At 47.1% G+C, this 19,074-nt stretch overlaps 1 protein-coding gene and 1 long non-coding RNA gene across 2 annotated transcripts in view; one reads left to right on the forward strand and one right to left on the reverse strand.

Annotated features, from left to right (window-relative positions):
• Positions 1–1,148: 1,148 nt before the first annotated feature.
• On the reverse strand, positions 1,149–15,129 carry LOC121090561. Its single transcript, XR_005828612.1, has 2 exons — positions 14,794–15,129; positions 1,149–4,713 (listed from the first exon to the last, which is right to left on the reverse strand). It is a non-coding gene; the product is annotated as an uncharacterized LOC121090561 (long non-coding RNA).
• A 2,561-nt stretch (positions 15,130–17,690) lies between these two features.
• The window catches only part of PINX1 (PIN2 (TERF1) interacting telomerase inhibitor 1), a 60,559-nt gene continuing 59,175 nt past the window's right edge, over positions 17,691–19,074 (forward strand). Inside the window, exon 1 of the mRNA XM_040598184.1 lies at positions 17,691–17,766. Within this exon, the coding sequence (XP_040454118.1) occupies positions 17,748–17,766 (19 nt within the window). The 5' untranslated portion in view covers positions 17,691–17,747. The remainder of the gene's footprint in view (positions 17,767–19,074) is intronic.

Consider the following 19,074-nt stretch of genomic DNA (forward strand, 5'->3'; position numbering starts at 1 on the left):
TGGATTCTCTTTCACCCACACCTGTGCACAGAAATTCTTGGAGCAGCTTCGAGCGGGTCCCCCTCACTGCAAAGCAGTACTTAGAGAACTTCTGCTTCCTTTGCCTTTGAAACCTGAGTCACAAACTCAAAAATGCAGGAGGGAAGAGCTTTAGCTAAAGTGAATCAAGTTTTCTGCACAGGGGAGATGGATAGGAAAGAACTGTTCCATCCCTTAAGAACTTCCGTGAATTTGTTTTTCCAACCCACATGGAAACCTCAAGGCTAACAGCAAACATGAAACAAAAATATGCAAAACAATGCATATGCCAACAAAAACAGTTTTGGTATCTTGGAGGGGGATTTTTTTGATCTTTCCCTTTTGCACCCTCCTTTTTTTTTATAAGTTACTCTGCATTTTGAAATTAAAAGCTGTTCAGAAATGAAAAAACCCAAATGAAAATGTCAGAGAAGACAACCAAAAGCCTCAAATCACATCCGTAATTTCCCCATGGCTGTGGTATTTTTCAACAGGAAACAGCTTGAAGCTGGCATTTTCCAAGAAGTTTTAACTGAGATGCACGCGTTTTGGTGGGGTGGGAAAGAAAACAATTTTTCCAAACAATGCCCTTCACATCCCTTGACTCTCTGGCTCACAGGTCCCAAACCTCACAGGGCTCTCTTTGCAATGGGATTGCCTTTGATAGGGGAGCCCTGTGCCTGCAGCAGCATTCAGAGCATTGCAAACAGCTCGTGCCATGAGATCCTCCCTCGCAGGATGGGAACAAACAGGTACCCAAGAGGAGTTGGTCCCCATCAGCCTGTAGAGCATCCAGAAGAACAGCACAGGCAGCACCGCCTCAAGTCCTGCCTGCTCTTCCACCGAGCTGGGACGGGGCTGCACTTCCTTTCTGAGGTGAGAAAATCTTCTACTGCCTTAAAAACAACCCTGCAAAGAAAATCCACTCTTCAGTTTATGCAGTTTAACTCGCTGGCAGCAATACAGCCCGCGGAACGTGTACATTGAGAAGTTTTCCCTAGAGATTGGCAGGAAGATTCTCTTTAATACTATTTTTAATGTGACTGTGTTTCTTTTCCCCTTTTGGGTGAGACTTGAAAAGTTCCTGGAATACTGAAATTTGGCAAAAGTCACCATTACCCAGCAGGGAAGTCCACGCTTTCACATCCCGCCCCAAGCAGCACCCCATCCATTGCCCCAGCACAATAAGCACATGGTAAAGGTTAGAGGGACCATCCGTAACAGCCCGTGGCTGCGGTGACAAAGAAATAAGCACACTGTTGAGACTAAAGCACACGAACAAGCCTGCTCCACGATCCTGATAAAACCTGCTGCCTACGAGTGAATTCCCCGCTGCCTCTTCTCAAAGGTCCCAAACCCACATTGTTCACTTCCCCCCCCCCCCCCCCTCACTCTGCAACGTTTCATCCAGCATTGCATCGCCCCCCCCCCCCCCCCCCCCCCCGGCCAGGCTCACACCAGCATATTCCACTTAGCACTGCTCTCGCCTTCATCGCGATCGAGGAAGGAGTCTCAGCAGAAGGTCCCGTGTGCCCAGGGGTGGTTTTCCCAGGAGCACAAATACCCCTGGGAGCCGCGGGGGCAGCTGCAGTGACCCGTCTGGGCAGTGGGGCAGTCTGCCGGCGGATGCAAGGCGCCTGCCGGAGCAGCCGACCCGCTGGCGTGTCCTGCCCAAAAGCTGTTTTGTTAGACCTGGCCAAAACGCCTCGTGCTTTGCATCAGATCTGGGCTTGTGCGCCTGCCTCTTCCTTGTCCCATTTGTACGCTTCGATTTCTGAGCTGGTTTGGGTTTTTTTGTTGGGTTTTTTTTTTTCTTTTTGCACTCTCAGAAGTTTTTTTCAACCGTGTTAATTGTAGTCAGCTGCATCTTGTTTGTTAGGCCTCTCCACCAAGCTCTTTACATGAACGTCAGTGGCTGTCTTCCCTTGGACAATAATGAATGTATATATCGTAAGTGCAGACTATACAGAGAAGTTGCTAAGTCAAGGATCAGAGGGTTTTGTAAAGCCTGTTTATTTTTTTAAATAAGTTTGAGCATTTATATTTTACCACCATTTACGTGGTTTTGGGGAACCCAGATTGTGTCAAGATCTCATGCCAAAACAAGCCAAAAGTTGTTTGATTTCAACCTTTTCTTCCATGAACCATATTTTAAATGATACTTTGTCATTTTAAATGTTTTATTGAAACATGTACTGATGAAAAAACAAACAAAATGTCATCTTGACAAAAGATTTATACATGAATCAGAAAGTATTTATTTCAATTTTGTACCTTTCCATTTTAATACATTATAATGTATTGACTCAACTGAGATAATATAAACAGTTCATTTTAATAACATGTTTGCAGTGTGCTGTGTCTTTTTATTCCTTCCTTTCTACTCCACACTGGACACAGAGCCTACAAAACCAAAGCAGATCTGCAACATTTCAGATCCTGGCAATCCTGAGTTTCTTTTCAACCAGAGCAAGAGTGTGTCTTTAGCAGGATGCTCCAGGAAAACCGAATGGGCTCTGGGTCAAACCACAGGTTGAGTTAGCCTGAGAGAGCAGAAGACCTCGGGGGAAGGGTGGTCCAGGGTTAGAGTAAGCTACCATGCAGCTGGAAAGCTAATTGTCTGCTGCTGCTTCTAGGTGACATAACTTGCCTATGGAGTCCCCAGACAAGGGACGGCACAACCACACCATAGAATCATTTAGGTTGGAAAAGGCCTTTAAAATCACCAGGTCCAACCATTAACCCAGCACTGCCAAGCCCACCACTAACGCATGTCCCTAAGCGCCGCATCTACATGTTTTTTAAACGCTTCCAGGTTATCTCCCGGGTGCACCACTGCAAGGGAAGCAGTTTGCATCCTCTGGCAGTGGTGTGGTCCCTGCACTGAGACTCCCAGGGAAGCCTACTCAGAGAGACTGCATGTCTGATACCTGTCCTGTCCCTCCTCATCCCCACTCACTCAATCTGTAAGTAAGGGTTGACTGTCTCCTCCACCAAACCCCCCAAATTCAACTCCTATTCCTGATTTTCTTCATTTACCTCCTTGGTCACCTCCTGCTCCTCCGCAGCCCTGCCCAGGATGGTGCATAAACCCACCACACACATGGAGGGACATGTCTCTCCTCATGATGATGAGCTGTGCTTTGGTTTCTCTGCTCCCATTTTTTGGCTTCAGTTTGTGCCTCCTATTGAGTCCCTCGCCCAACCCCTGCTGAACCCTAGCACATTTACTCCAGTTAATAACTGCCTCCTTGATCCATCACTTCATAGAGAAAGCCCAAGAATGAAGCAGGCTATGCAAGGTGTCCTGCGGACCCAGGTCTGTCATGCAGTGGCGACTCTTACCTACAGGCACTGGGGATATGCCAGTTGTGAGGAGACTTGCTCACGAGGCCTCTGCAGACCAGTACAGGTTGGTATTGCATGAAAAGCAAATCTGCTTGTGACCGTGAGGTAAATGCTGACTCCATCCTCGGCTCTAAGGCACTGTCTGGCCAGGTCTGTGCTACCAAACTCCTTCAGCCTTCAGAGTAGGGTGGTCACATCCAGACCACTTAATGGGAATGGTCTGTTCTAACTCCTGAGCCAAGTCCAAAGATTATTTGGGACACTTCCAGCTGACCTGGTCCAAAACTCTACCCATACAGTGTGCTCATAAACCTGTCCAGGAGTTGTTTAATTTACTGCTATAGATATAACTAGTGAGGATCATAATGCCGACCTGTTGGACTGCATAGCACAACAACAAGGGAGGGTGGGCACTCACTGCAGAGGCCCAGTGGGGTGCTTGATCTCTGGTGACAGCTTCTGGGTATTATCAGGAAAATCAGATAATATTACCCATGACTAAAATACATAGCTGTTCCCCTCAAGAAACCACCACCACTTCACTCTGGAGAGGGGTTTTGTCACAGTGGGAATATGAACTTGCAATTTCTCCACCCCCGTATTTCAAAGCAGAATGAATGCTTAGTACTGACAGACTCCAGGAAGATTCCTCATCAAACTTGTCCAGGCCATTAAAACCAAAAATGCTTTGTGGTACCAGTTCTGTTGTCAAACACCTGACCCCTGAGAAGTGACAGGGAAAGCTAACTTGTCATACAGTGATTTCCCAAAACCTTGGTGATTTTCTCCAGAAGGTATCAACTTCATCTTAAGAAACTCCCTATAATACAAAGACAGTAACTCGTTCTGCCACATCTGTCGTAGTCTGTCGCAGACAGGACTCCGGAGCTAGCCATACACATCCATGAAGGTCCAGCATTTCATTGCGTATCAGAGAAAACATAGTTGGAAAATAAGTGTCTTACAGACAATGGTAGCTCAAACCAAACATCCCAGATGCTCTGGACAGGATCTGAATTTCAGGATACTGCCGAACTTGGACTGGAAGGCAGGTCTGGAAGATAGTGAAAGGAAAGAGAAGGGGGTGGGAGGCTATGCAACCTTGATGTTACACCTGTGGGACATCAGAGAAGAGAGCACATGGGTTATTGAGAGGCATCTGGAAGAAAACCAGGTGAGCATGGGCACTCATTACAGATAGCTTCCTGTAATCTGACTCAACTTATCCTCTCTGAGCTAAGTGATTCATACATCTCCAAGAACCAGTGAAGGACAGGCTTTTTCTACATTGCATCCGCTTCTCTGCAAAGAATGGGGCAACTGCCATCTGGAGAGACATCATGAGCCCTAGAATCATAGAATGGTTTGGGTTAGTAGGGACCTTTAAAGGCCATCTGGTCCACTCCGCCCCTGCCATGAGCTGGGACATCTTCAGCGAGATCAGGCTGCTCAGTTGGAGTCCACCCTCACCATGACTCTAAGACAGAATAATGAGTCTTACAGATTGCTTTCCCCAAAGGAGGTTGTCAGGTGTGCTAGAGTCCTTTAGAGTAAGGGGAAATAGGTCACAGCCAGAAAAGCTATGTTCCAGGAGAAGCTGACTTCTCCCAAGGAAGGAGAGGCATACAGGGAGATGATTTCTTTGGGGGGGGGGGGGGGGGGGGGGGGTGTGCGTGTGTGTGGGGGGCGGGGGGGGGGCGGGGATGTAACTTGGTGCAGCATACACTGGCTGTTGTGGGGCATCTTCCTTTACTTCCTACCAGGAGGGAGGTGGAATTTCCAGCACAGGAGGATTTGTCCAGGAGGGAGGTGGAATTTCCAGCACAGGAGGATTTGTGTCCGGGATGGCATTCGTAACAAACTTTCACACCATTGCCCTAAGTTTATGTGATGGCTTTTCTGACCACTGTACCATGTGCCTCATTCACTGCGGCCTCACCTGTTCTTTCAGGGGCAGAAAGCCACTTCTAGCAGAAGGGAGACGGACCGCTCCTTTCTTACCCCAGGACTAGAGGGATGATGGCCTGTGTGCTGCAGCACGGGGCTGTGGTGTGGGTTGGGAGCTACCAAACTACTCTCTAAGGCTTGGGTAATCAGCCCTGATGCGAGGATGATCTCTTCTTACCCCTCCATGCTCTCAGCTCCCCAGATGTGTCAGGAGCAATGAGATCCCTGCACTTCTCTGCATACAACTGCAAGTCTGGCTCATGAGCGTTGGGCAAATGCTTTAGCGATGTGGTCTTTGAGGCTGGGATGTGGAAGAGAAGGGAGAGGAGTAAATTATAGGGATGAGGCTGCAGGCATCCCAGGGCAGTGGGAGAAGCTATGAAGGGACCTAGGGGAAGAAAAAAACAACCAGGACACCTTTGAGGGTGGGAAGGGAGGTAGAAATAAATGCCAAGGGAAGAATGCCAAGGGGTTTTAACCCAAATCAGGGCCAGAGCAGAGCAGCAATCCCAGAAAGACCTTCTTTCACCTAGCAGGGTGGGGAAAAAACAAGTGATGCAATTGCTTTATGCAGCAATTACATCTTTCCTCTTAGGACAAGGGAAAGATCCCAAGACATCCTTACGGCAAAATAGGCTCCCTGTTCCTTTTCATCAACCTGCCAATGTTACCTTTTAACAGTTTCCTTAATGCTTTTCCCTGAGTTGCTACTAACAACTGACTCCTGGAGAGGACAACTTCAACTCAGTCTACAACCTGACTGCTTTTTGTGCTGTTCCCCATCTGCCTGCAGAGCGGACTCCTGCCACGTTACAGTACAAGGTATGAAGAACTTGCATACACCTAGATCAGGTTTTCAATGCAAATCTTCTGGAGATTTTCCCAGTCTGTGGTTCAGTAGGAAGGTTTGGAAGTAGCTTCTTTCATAGGAGCTAAGGCACATATGCCCACGGACCCATGGAGACAGTCAACATGGCCATACTCAAAATGCATGCTGGGGCTGACCCATGACCTGTACTAACTCCTTAGTAGCACCTGGGGTAGGTTTGGCTCAGTGCTACTTGGCCCAGGTTGAAACCACATCTAGAAACCAAGGCTAATTGGTCTCGGTTGAAACCATGCAAATTGGAGTAGAGATACAGGGACCAGGCGCCAGCACTTTTATTTTCACAGAGAGAAGTACCGCGCCATGAAAACATTGTTTAACTGAAGATCACTGTGTTTATGCCATGCCTGGCACAAGAGTGGCTTAGAGATCCTCCTGTGATAAGATAAACAGCCTAGCAAACAGCCTTTCTGAGTGCCACTGGGAAGGTAGGCACCATTGCAGGGTTTATTAGAGGTACACTTCAGCAGGTTAAACTGATTTTTCCAGCTCCTTGTCTACAACTTCACAAAATATCTGATCATGTGTGCATGTGCATTTTACCTCTGTAACAATCTCTCTCTTTCTGTAGAACAAGCTGGGACGGAGTGCTGAGTTTTTCTTTTCAAGCAGAGCACTTTCCCAAGTGCTTCAGAGAACGTTAAGCAAACAATGATATTTACAAGCACTATTAGTACTGCTGTTTGCGCTAGATGTGGATTTGAATGCGTCTGTGGGCTACGTGTGCCAGGATACATTCCCTGGGCCATTGACTCTACAATCAGTGAACAAACGCAAGCTCCAGCACAGCTCCTGTTTTACAAGGAGCATGTGGAAATTAAAAAGTTTAGCGTGAACAAAACAGAAATGACCTGAACAACATGGTGTACTGAGTGTTTCCTGATTGCTCAGGAAGCCACAAGAACAGGAGATCATTCAGTCATATGTTTTATTTATCCTGTTGTAGCTCAGAGATGCTGTTGTATCCCAGCTTGTCACCCCACTAAGGTACATAGCAGGAGCAGAGCATCTGCAGATGAAGTGAGCAGCACCATGGACCCAAGCAGCCAAATACACTGTGAAAACAATGGGTTTGTGGTCTTTGGGTTCCACAAAAAGCACCATTAACCTGCACTCGGTAACATTTGAAAAGAAGAATGACCATGTTAAATCAAATTTGAAGGTCTACCTCGCCCAGCACATGGCCTGAGACAGAGGCCAAAAGCTGACGTGCAGGAAAAAGTGTAAGACTCTTGGCAAATCTGGAGTGATCTTTCTGTCTTGCACATCTCTTTGTCTGCTATAATCATGTCTTTAAGGGCTTCCTGAGTGGGAAGTAGCAGCTGGACCATTGTGTTTAATGGCACCCTTCAGCAATGTGCCTGACCCTTTCTCAACCCCTGTATCCTTTCCACAGCATCCTGCAGCAATGAGCCTCACAATAGAGCATAGAATCATGTCACAGAACCATAAAATCATTTAGGCTGGAAAAGACCTTTAAGATCATGGCATCCGACCGTAAAAGCAGTTGTGAGATGAGAGGGAATGGTGGTAAACAGGAGGCTCCTGTGTCAGCGCTGCAAACAGAAAAGCTGGTAGGATGACAGAGGTCTTGATTCAGGCAACTCCAGTGATACCCCAGCATAGGAACGATGAGGCTGGGTCTAACCTCCACACACAGAGAAGCACTCGGTTTATCCAGACTCACTTTGACAAGTGTCCCTGGGTAGCTGAGCCTGGAGTTGCATTCCTGCATTTTTAGGAGGACTCCCTCTGCAGAAAAATGCACTGCCACTTTGCTTTGGATGATGGGCATAACTCACGCTTCTTCTCTTCCCTCTGACCTGCCCAACCCAGGCTGCAAACCCTGGGGACAACCCTTGTGACACCGACAAATGCTTGTATGGAGTTGTCTGTCCCGCAGCTCATGAGCCCTGTGGCTGCCATGGTGCTCATGATGTAGGGCACCAGCAGCAAAGGCAAGGCCTGTAGCGAAATCAGCAGATCTCAGTGCGTTACCACCCCTATCCCACACTGGTCCACAAGACGGCTGCATCCACATTGCTCTTGGGAATAATCCCTGGCCTTTGCTGACCCCTGAAGTGTGCTCAGGAAAATCAGTGCTGGTTGGTCTGGGTCAAAAGCAGGACAAAGTCCATGCTGACAATTATCCAGTGGGGAAAACTTCCCAGAACCTGAACCAAGGTTAGTTTAGCAGCATTGGTGCCATTAGTAAGTCTAAATGATGTACCAGGACACATCCTACACACACCCGACTCCTTGCCCAGTCTAGAGGGTCACCTTTGTGTAGACAGTCCTATGGTCCAGGATTATGGAATACGTTACAGATACATTATTCAGCCATACCTGTTGAATTGCATTTAAAACTTGAGTTGTCCCTGGTAATGAGGGCACTGCTGCAGCCTGAGCTTCAGGGGTGCCTGTTCAGCTGGACTCATGGCTGCTTCTTCAACACACGCTTTCTTTGAAGGCACACCTGGATTTCACATACCGGGACAAGCTCTGAGCCCTTCAGAGGCTGTTACTGTCACTTCCCGCCCTGTTTTCCCTGCATTTTCCGCTCTTTGATGCTTGTCTTATAATGGGCTTCAAAGGGGAATCCCATTTTTCCAGTGGGGGAAAGGGAAGGCCAGCAGGATGGACTGGCAGTGAATTGTAGCAGTGTCCACCAGACCAAGGCTGCTCCTGGCGTTCCCCAGTCAATGTCAGGGGTGAGATCACAGGACAAAGTTGCAAGTGTACATAGAGAGACAGGGAAACCAATGTGTAATTAAAGAGCTAATGAGCTCATGTTGGCTATTTTTAGTGCTCTTTTATTTTCCAGTGGTTGCTCAAGCAGCCCTAAAATGACAGTACTGGGTCAGCCATGAAAGTGCAGCTACACTTTGAAAAGTGAGCAATGTCCTTGTGGGTTTCCCTCTTTATTTCTGTTCAAAGGCCCTAAATCTAATCTGCTGTGTTTACAAAGCTGAACCCTGCTGAGACTGTGAGTAATGTTGGTTCTGAAATCTTCAGAAGTAACCTCGATCCTGCCAGGAGAATTTCCCAGACAACCAGGGCTAATGAATAAAACAGGCTATAAATTGGATGCATTAAACCAGTTTAACAACTGTTGCAGATCTATTTGCTTTTTTTCACTGTTGACCCTTGATTGCTGCTGCTGGATTTTGACTACTTCTCAGCATATAATTTCTTATGAATAATATATCAAACACACTCTACTGGGCCTGGCATTTTCCCTTCCTCATGGAAAGCGACGAACTTTCCTTGCAGCCATTTGCAAATCCAAAAGTATTTGATATCTGGGGCAGGAATGCTTTTGCATTTCAGCAATTTCATCATGAATATTTTTTGTGGGTCCTGCTGAACTGAGCCACTGGCATTGTGCTGCTCACCCACTCCTTTTCTTGCTTCCTGAGAAGCAATTCCCATATCTACAAAAGTATCGTTTTCTTCTTATCTCATGTGTGTAGTGAATAATACTTGAACCTGGCTGGCAACAAATGTTTTGTGTAAATGAAATTTGCTGCCTAGCTGCTTCTCAGAAAATGAACACAATGATGGTGGAAGGGAATTAATTTTGAAATCTGAATGAGCATCTGCAGGAAATCTTTTTTTTTATTCCCTTTCCCATCTCAGTTTGAACAAAACAAGTGAGTGTTTCATAGGATTAAATGGGACACTTTAATTTGTAGAAGAGTAAACAGCACTTTACAGAAGAGTAAATAGCACAGGATTGGTTTTGTGGTTAAGACATTGCATAGGACCTGAGGAAAGATGTGTTCCGAGAGGGCTTCCTAAATTGATTCATGCAGTGATAGGTATGGAGAACTAGATGAACTGGAGCAGCCTTTGAGAAGCCACCTAGCTCCTTTCCCCATTCTGCGGTCAGGTCGAACAGTCCATCTGTGACAAGTTTCACTATCAAAAAAGACAGTCCCACCACCCCTTATCCAGTCCCAGGCATTCTGGTACCCTGCATATTCTCCAACATGCTAAATGTTGGACATCTGTTTTTCCGGGTGGCGGTAGACAAGGGAACCAATTGTTTGTCCTTGTTCCTAGAAGTCTGCACTGGAGTTCCTGTATGCTTTTCATTTCTGGACCAAACAAGTCCAGCTCCTCCAAGCTCTTCCTCAGACTGTCTTTTCTAATCATCAGGTTGTGTCCCTTCCCCTCCTCCCTGCTCCAGCTCGGGTTCATCCCCGATTTCTTTAAGTGCAGTTGCCAGATAGGGGAATGGTGTTACAGCTATGGCTTTTCCATCTCTGAGACAGGGAGCAATTATCCTCTTTCATCATAGATAATGTGGGTCAGAAAGAAACTGGTCCTTCTGAACCACTATTTTACTACAGGTTCTCATTTCATTAATTATTTTTTAGCTCTTCTCCTTCCTTCTTCTTTATTTCCCCCCAGTGCTGGTGTCTTCTGGTCATTCCCAGTTTCCCTGCATATGATATTTCCCAGGTTGAAGTCTTATCCTACTGCTTGCTATCTCATCTTTTTCAGGCTATTCCCCCACTTTAAAGTGATCTGTTGAATTTGGATCCTGCCTTCCACACTTCCTGCATCCTTCCTGTGCATGGTACATCAACAGATGGTCTGTCCCACACCAGGTTGTTCACAGAGTACCAACTAGACACATTGAGCACTCGTGCTATGGGGAAGCTGTCTGAAATGTAAGTCTGCATGTGTGATGGTGCTGAAAGTCTTTTTAAAGATTTTTTTTTTTCCTGAGGGATGTACAACCTGGGGCTCTTTTGAGTTGCAGATAGTCTGTGGAAAAAGCCAAGAACAAATCCTATATGGGAGCTCTGTTGCATGATCAGCAGCAAGCTGGGGCTGCTGTGAAGACTGCCGAGTTGTCTGCATCCTTGGGTGTGGGAGGTTGTCAGCTGCCTTGGGACTTTGTCAGATATCTGGGGCTTCAGCCTGGACCTGTCCCACCACAGGGCCACAGAACCATGAGGAGATCCAGTCCTACACCATCTGTCAATGACTCCCAATGTTGAGGTGTGGACCATGCATCTGTGGCTCTTGGCTAATTGAAAAATCCTGCTACCTTAGTCACCAAAGCCAGCTTCCTGGTCAGAGACAAAAGTTAGGTTGGTTTGTTGAGAATTGTTCCCAGCGAGTCATGTAGATGGTTTTTCATCACTCCGCTGTCCTCCAGTGGCCAAATATTGAACTAATTATGTATGAGCTTCTGCAGTGTTTTCCCAGGGACTGGAATCAAAGTAACTCATCCATGACTCCACCACTGTCCTCCTTCTCCCACGATAATGATTCATTCATTATCATTATTGCTCAGAGACTGTTTCATGGCATTTCTTAAAGTTTCCAAGTAATAAACCTCCAAGTAGATACACCAGCCCTCTCTTCCTACCCACAAGCCTGCACCATTAAATTGCACTGAATATTGGCTCAGGATTTGGGGGAAAACTAAAACAAGAAACATGCAAATCCTTCAGTCTCCTGGCAATGCCCCTTATGGGCTTGTTACCATCTCATCTACATTAAGAACTGGCCCAGACTGGCCCATTTTCCTCTTACATCTCCTGCAATGTATTTATAAAGTCTCTGCTGGCAGTAGCACTCTCTGTCTTCTGATTTTATCTATAGCTGATGGTTTCTGAGAATGCATCTGTGCAAAGACTCTTGGCCAGTTTATAGATCTTGTAGTTCTGCTCCATGTCTTGGTTTCCAGCCCCCTCCCCAGTCTCATCTCCTCTCAGGTCAGCCTGGTCCTCAATGGCTTCTGACCCTTCCTCCCCCTATCTCTTTTAAATCAACCTGCCTCAAACTGTTCCCAAGCCCTGAGCTGCTGTCCATGTCCTTTGGATCCTCATCTTCACCCTACCCATGGATTACAGCCTGGCTTGCCCTTGAGGCCGGTTGGCCCTGACCTTCTTCAGACTGGTCCATTTGGATCCCTCTGGACCCTGGCCTCACTCCACCATGACTGCAGTTCAGAGCCATGCTTCCACTCCCATGTTCAGCACAGCCGAGACAGGAAATCTGATCACCAAAATACCAGCCATAACAAAAAAAACCTGTGTCCACTGATGTGAGTTGAATCTCTCAGTAGCATCCAACTCTTTAGCACTCTTTTACATTTTAAAATGTCTCCACAAGAAATGCAAGCTGTTAGTGCCTTGACTTTCACATCATGTCCCATGCCTCAGTTTTCCTCTCCACAAACCACTGCTGTTCTTTCATCTGCTCCCTACCTCCTTTCTCTGTTTGGCTAACAAACTGCTAACAACAGGACTTCAGTCTCACCTCCCATAAAGCCCAGGCTGATGAAATAATAACAACAATAGCAAGAATAATGAAAATGTACTGTACTTGTGGGATAGAAGGAAAATTATCTGGATTTCTGTCTGCTGCCTCTTTTGCCCATCTCCCTCCAGCGTTCCCTGCCAGGCACTGCACACTGCTGCCCAGGTCTTCGATGGCAGCATTTCTAGGAACATCAACCACCTTGCCTTCGGCCTCTTTCTGCTCCTCGCCTGCCCCAGTAGCTGTTCTTTGAACCCCTCATCTCCTGGCTGCAGGCACTCGTTGTGACATCTTTTGCTCCACAGGTCAGACGTTGTTAATCTCTTGCTCCCTGCTTGACACTTGATGGGCGGCTTCTCTGCTCAGCTAATACAGCTTTATACCAGAGCTCACATCTAATCCACGTGTTCTCTTGAATCATCGTCCTGAATCAAACCTGTCTTTTCATTTTAAGGTCTCCAGGCAGTCCTTGTCCCTAGTGCTTCCATCACACCTCTCCCAGGACTTGCTCAATAAGCATTTCTAATCTGGCCTCGGGCCATTTATCACATAAGAGAGGCTGATTTGCCTCACAAATGACCTGTTGCACAGCCAGGACTCACATCCTATTTCTTTAGTTGCTTTTCTACTTTTTTCCTGACTTGTCTCTTCCTGATCGCCTCTCTTCTCCCTCCTCACATCACCCTTGTCAATGGGGCATTTGAATGGGGCATAGAGAGAGAAAAATGGGTGTTTTCACTGACGCTGTTTCTTATGCATTGTTACTCGGGGTGATACATTAAGATCCAGGCATCTCTTGCTGGCATCTAGGGTCAGGGTACCTAAACCCCACCTGAGAGTGCCTGTCTCCCCATCAGCTCCAAGAGGGTTATAACATGTTCACCCCAGCGTCCTCAGGTAGCAAGAGGCTGGCGTAGACCGTCGGTACTCAGGGCTGTCCTTTTGTGGGCCACAGCAGCTGCTCGTTAGCTGGGAAACATAACTCCCTCCTCCCTTCCATGGGTCTCCTCTGAGTGGAATGGGGCCAGAAAGGTGGGTAATCAGGCTCAGATGCGCTCGCCACCCTCCTTCATTTATCTGCCATTTCAATATCTCTGTATTGTTGGCTCTGTTCATCCCAGCTGGATCTCTCCCTAAGACCTAGACACTTCAACCTGCGAGTGGCATCAAAAGAATTCCCCAAAGCCTGTGGGGACTCTGGAGCTGACAATGACAGCACAGTGCAGGCTGCAGCCACTGTGCAATCAATAACAATGTGCCAGGAGGAAGATGCCCTGCTCAGATCTCCGAGCCCTGAATGATCTTTGCAGTGCTGGCTGTCAGGAAACACCTCTTTTCAAGTAAGACCCTTGGGAGGAATCACTGGAGAACTCTGAACATAATGCCCACCAGGCATCTTTATTGCTTTACTTTTCAAATAAGAGCTACATTTCAACCACTTCAAGTTCACTGGAAATAGGATTCCAGGGTATCTTCTTAGAGGGCTATAATCACCCATATCAGCTGTTCTTTCTCTTGGAGGAAAATATATATACAAACATACATATATATGCATGCATCTGGGCTTTTTTCCTGTGACACCAGCATTTACTCAGGTATGTAATCGTGAAAATCAGTAATTGCCCCTGGATGGAACCTTCCCCTTTTGTGCATATTGCCTAATTTCACTGCCCTTGTGCACATTAATGTACTTACATGTTTTTAGGATCAGCACCTTAAACTACTGATCTTGAAGAACTGTGTCTACATCTGTGTGGAATAATTTGGACCTTGACCTCCAGTTAAGCAAACACAGTCGGCAATAACTAAAGCAGGTATCATCTTGTTTGTACTTTGAACTCTGATTCTTTGCAAGCAGGGGAGTAAGACAACTTTGGAAGCAGAAGTGCTCTGATGCAGTCAAATATTAAGTTTCATAATCAAACAAGAAACAAATCTCAACCTCAAGGCATCCTTTAACAGAAATTACTTCCAATCTTCCACCTTCAGTGATGTCTTTATAGCACCCCAAAGCTGATTCAAATGCGTGTAATGCTGCTACCTATTGGAGCGACCAAATACTACACTCAGTTCCCAACTAGAAGACTTAACACCTCTCCAGAATCAAACATGGAAGCAGAATTTGGCTGGTGTGAAACGGCTCACACAAGTAAGTGACCATTCCAACACTTAATGCACGGATGACAGTACAGTCTAGTTGACGTACTAGAGGCCTCAGAGGGGATAATTCACAGAAATGGCTATTACTGCCAGGAAGAGTACTTTGTGCGGGAGACACAGGTAGAAGGATGATGGAGGGGAGGACACGTCACCTTGTATTTCAGATCCAAATGACAGCAAAGGCGGGCCACTGCTGAGAATCCCTGGGTGGTGGTGAAAGGGGAGGAGGATCCTGGTGGGTGGGTGACCTGCAAGCACTGGAAAGCAGACGAGGTGTCAGATTGAGAACTAACAGAATCACAGAGCTGGGGGTGGCATGAGAGCTCATCCGGCCTGTCCTCCCTTAGGAAGAGAGCAGGGCTGATGGGATTCAACTAGAGCTATCCACATAATCAGCTGGGTATCTAAACTCCCTCTGGGTCAGAGGAAAGATGGAACCAGGAATTCAGGTTACAGGCCTGCTTTATATGTAGTTAAGAGAGGTGAGGTGGGCCCTGTTCTAGACCGTCCAAGCAGGTCTCTGCTGTATAAGAATTTTGTGAGAACAGGAAAAAATAAAACAGGAAGAAGGCTCTTCTAGGGTTGATTCTGATCTCCAGGGATTTCCTCCAGCAGGAAAACGTTAAGTGAAAGACTGATATCTTCCACATACCTGGTTATTTCCAGGTTCAAATGATGGTCCCTCTTCCTAAAGAAGGAGAGGAGCCAAAAAATATTGACAGATTTCAGGTAGACTTCAGTAAGCTCACAGAATTACCAGGCAGTCTCTCAGAAGTGTGGTTTATGAATTAAAGAGAGTAATTCCTTAACCTGACTCTAAGTAGTGCATAACACCGAGCTGCAAGCCAGGACACAAGATATAAATGTAAGGCCACCTTATGCAGAGCGCATACAGACATACAGTATGAGCATAAGAGAGAATAAACAAAGTCAAGGCATTGAATGGGGTAAAACCTGAAGTTGCAAAGCTTTATATAGCACAGCAGGCATAAAAGCAAGACCAAAGGCAAGGCTGATGCACTACACAGCAGAGGGAGCAGGGCATGATTCATCCTTTCAGTCTTCACTCAAAGGACTTGATGCAATCAAGTGGCTAACACAATTAAAGAGGGAGGCAAAGGGAAAAGATCACTCTCCCAAGTAGTGAGGGACTGGGAAGCATATATCTGTTTTCATGTCAGTTAAGCCTGATGAATGTCACCTGAAAGTACACAGAGAACTGGCAAAAAAACTCTGGTGAGAACATACACTGTGACAATTTCCAATGGCTGTATGTGAGCTTAGAAGACTACGAAAGGAGCAGCTTGATAACCTTCTTTAAAGGAGGAAGTGGGCAGTCAGAGCAACCAGTTCAATAGGAACTGAATAGAAACTATTTAAAAAAAACCAACCAACCCAATCACAAGCTATTTGTATGTTTATAGACTTGCCAAGACCAAGCTCCATCGTATCACTCCAGCTTTGCTAACTGACAGAATGGGTCTTATGGAGGAAGAAGACACGGTTATAATTTCTGTTTTCTCTGTCTACAAAGTCTTTAGAAACTGTCTTGCACAGTGTTCTCATAAGCAAATAGGGAAATGTAATCTAAATCAAAAAGCAAAGCAGTTTGAAAAGCTGGACGGGGGAGCTGTAATCCAGTTGCCATCCAAATGGAAGGATGGATGAAGAGTGAGTGGTGGACAACGTGCTCCAATCCTGGTAGGAGTCAATACTCCCATTAACCCGACTGAAGGTGCAGAGTAAGCTCATGACACTTGCAGGTGATTCCAACTGGGAGAGAGACAGCAGACAACAAAGGTCTGCAATTCAGAATAATACAAAAAAATGGAAAGGCAGAAGGGTACTGTAGTAAGGATTCAGTAAGGGCAAAAGACAGGAGTAACAGTCCACAAACACCAACCCCTATGTAGCACTTCTCTGAAGGGGATATGGAGGTTAGAGAACAAAATATTGCACTCAGATACCAAATATAGCCAGAGAGGAGAGAGGAAGCAGCCTACAACTCCAGTTATGCACTCCGAAGAACTCAGCAGCATCACTTGTCATGTTTTGGGTGCTATACTTCAAATACAACAACTTAAGAGTGGCTAATAAACCCAGAAAACATGAATGACCAAGGGTTCTTTTCAAATACATGAGCTGGAACACAACTACTAAATAGTGCTGGTTCGATACAGCAAGTGAATATGAAGGAGGGGTTGTGTTCAGTCTTCAAATACATAAAATTTGTGGCAGAATTGAAAAGACTCTCTTTTTTTCACATCTAAGGTAAGACAGGAAACATTGAGCTGATATTATAGGAAGATCTGGGTTCATCACATAATCTTTAAAAAATCTTGAAAAGGCAAATAAAGATGCAACATGCCCGAGGAAGGTACAAGTTGCTGCTGTTGGACATTGTTGTGCAGTTATACACCAAGAGCTGCTCTGGAGCACGCCAATGGCAAGTTCAGCTTTATTTTAAGAGGGCAGGCAGAGGCCCACAAGGCGGCTGAGGTCCCCCAACGCCCAACACTCTTCCATCCCACGCCAGGAACACAATTAGGGAAATTCAGGGACGTTCATTGCTTATCCCAGCGAGGATTCAGGCTGCCTGTGCCCCGTTATTTTTAGCCCCCCACCCCCGAGGCCACAGCGAGCACTGATCGCCCCATTCCCCTGCGCCTCAGGGCGGGCTCCGCCTGTGAGCCCTGCTACCCGCTCACAGCGGGTTTAGGAGCGGCTTTAGCGGCTTTAATAGCTCCGGGGCAGCCCCGAAACCCCGGGAGAGGCCACCGGGGAGCAGGCGCCTTCCCTGAGGAGGCAGCGGCGCCTGCGCTGGTCGGCTGCTGGCCGAAGTGCCCGTCGGATATCCTCCGGGAACCGCCCGGGAACGGCCGATACACCGCCCGACACGTCCTTTGACAGCTTTAGGTAGAATTTTTACAGGTTTACACCCTCTGTTTCCACTTGGGTGCCCGCTGCGCTCGCCTGCTTCCAGACTTTTTGATCAGGCAATTCCTTCGACACCTTTTTCTGCGCCCAAGTTCACAAAAGGCCCCTCGGGGTAGGGGCGCGGCCGTGGCTCTTCGCTACGCGCCGCGGAGGGTGGGAGGCCCTCAAGATGGCGATGCTGGCGGAGCGTGAGTGCTGTACCCCGTGGGGAGGAGCCGGGCCAGGGGGGTTCGGGGCCATGCCCCGGAGAGCGGGGTCCGGGGAACAGCCGTTATTCTGGGGGGTGGGCTGGGTGCTCCCTCAGGCCCTCCCCACCGCCCTCGTTGTTCTTCCCGAGGGCGGCGGGGCGGGCGCGGGCGGGCCCCGCGCTGCCTGGGGGACGCGTTTCCGAGGCTTCGTCGCTTCCCTGCCTGGGGCGGACGCTGCAGGGGTGTCTGTCAGCCCCTTTAGGGCCGGTGTTGCCTTTCGGCGCTGTCTGTGCGGCGGAGTGTTAGAGGACAGATGCCCTGAAGCCTTGGGACCGGGGCTGGGCCGGGGGGCCGGGGCTGTGTGTCAGTCAGGCTGGGCTCGCGTGGGTGCGGGTGTTGGTCTTTTGGTCGCGCCCAGGGTTAGCGTTTGGGCTTCGCGCACCCTCCTGTGTGTACAGGGACCTTTGGAGACAGCTGAATTCGGGGGGGGGGGGGGGAGCGGGGAACTGGGGATGGGACGTGAGGGTCTTTGGGCAGGTGCTTCAGAAAAGGCAAGTAAATCCGCTGAACTGCTGGGGAGAACTCAGGGTAAGGCTACGTGGTTGTCTTACGCCCTTTGTGTAAATGTGTTGCTCAGTAAATAATTTTTGAAGATCTTATTATATGCAGCCCTGAAATTTTGTTTAATCTTTTCCTGATACTGGAATCAGAGAGCTTCACTCCTGCCTCTGAGATGACTGGAGGCTTGGGCTCCCCATACATAAAAGAATTGAATAAAGCATTGGATGAATAGAGAAAGAGAAACTCTTTCTCAGGTAAAGCTCTGAGAAAACAGAACACTCTCAGGGCTGGCCAAAGTGGGGCCTTCTCTTCCAAGTTAAAGATGCATTCCTGTAAAGTAGCCTTTTCTAGTATGTGTAAAACTGTATATGAGTAGAAAGACTAAACTTCTCAACTGTATGGTTTTATATAACAAGACTAATATACTTCTGAGTATTGTTAGTATCCTTTGGTAGTTTTACTAAGTTTACTGGTGGTGTCGGGTCACCCTTAACATGAGAGCACAAGGTCTAATTAATTTGCTTGACTACAGGAAAGATGGACTTGAGTTTAATGACTAATTAAAATATGATTTCCAGTGGAAAATACCGGTGGGAATTGAGGAAAATAAAATTGCATTTACAAATGTCATTTTCTAAGTATTTTAGATGTAAACTTTGTTGGTCCCCCTTTTTTCAGAATTTAAGTATTTTAATTGGACACTACACATATCAGTAATCATTGAATGGTTTGCGTGGGAAGGGACCT

This window comes from Falco naumanni, chromosome 6, assembly GCF_017639655.2.
Source record: "Falco naumanni isolate bFalNau1 chromosome 6, bFalNau1.pat, whole genome shotgun sequence".
Lineage (NCBI taxonomy): Eukaryota > Metazoa > Chordata > Aves > Falconiformes > Falconidae > Falco > Falco naumanni.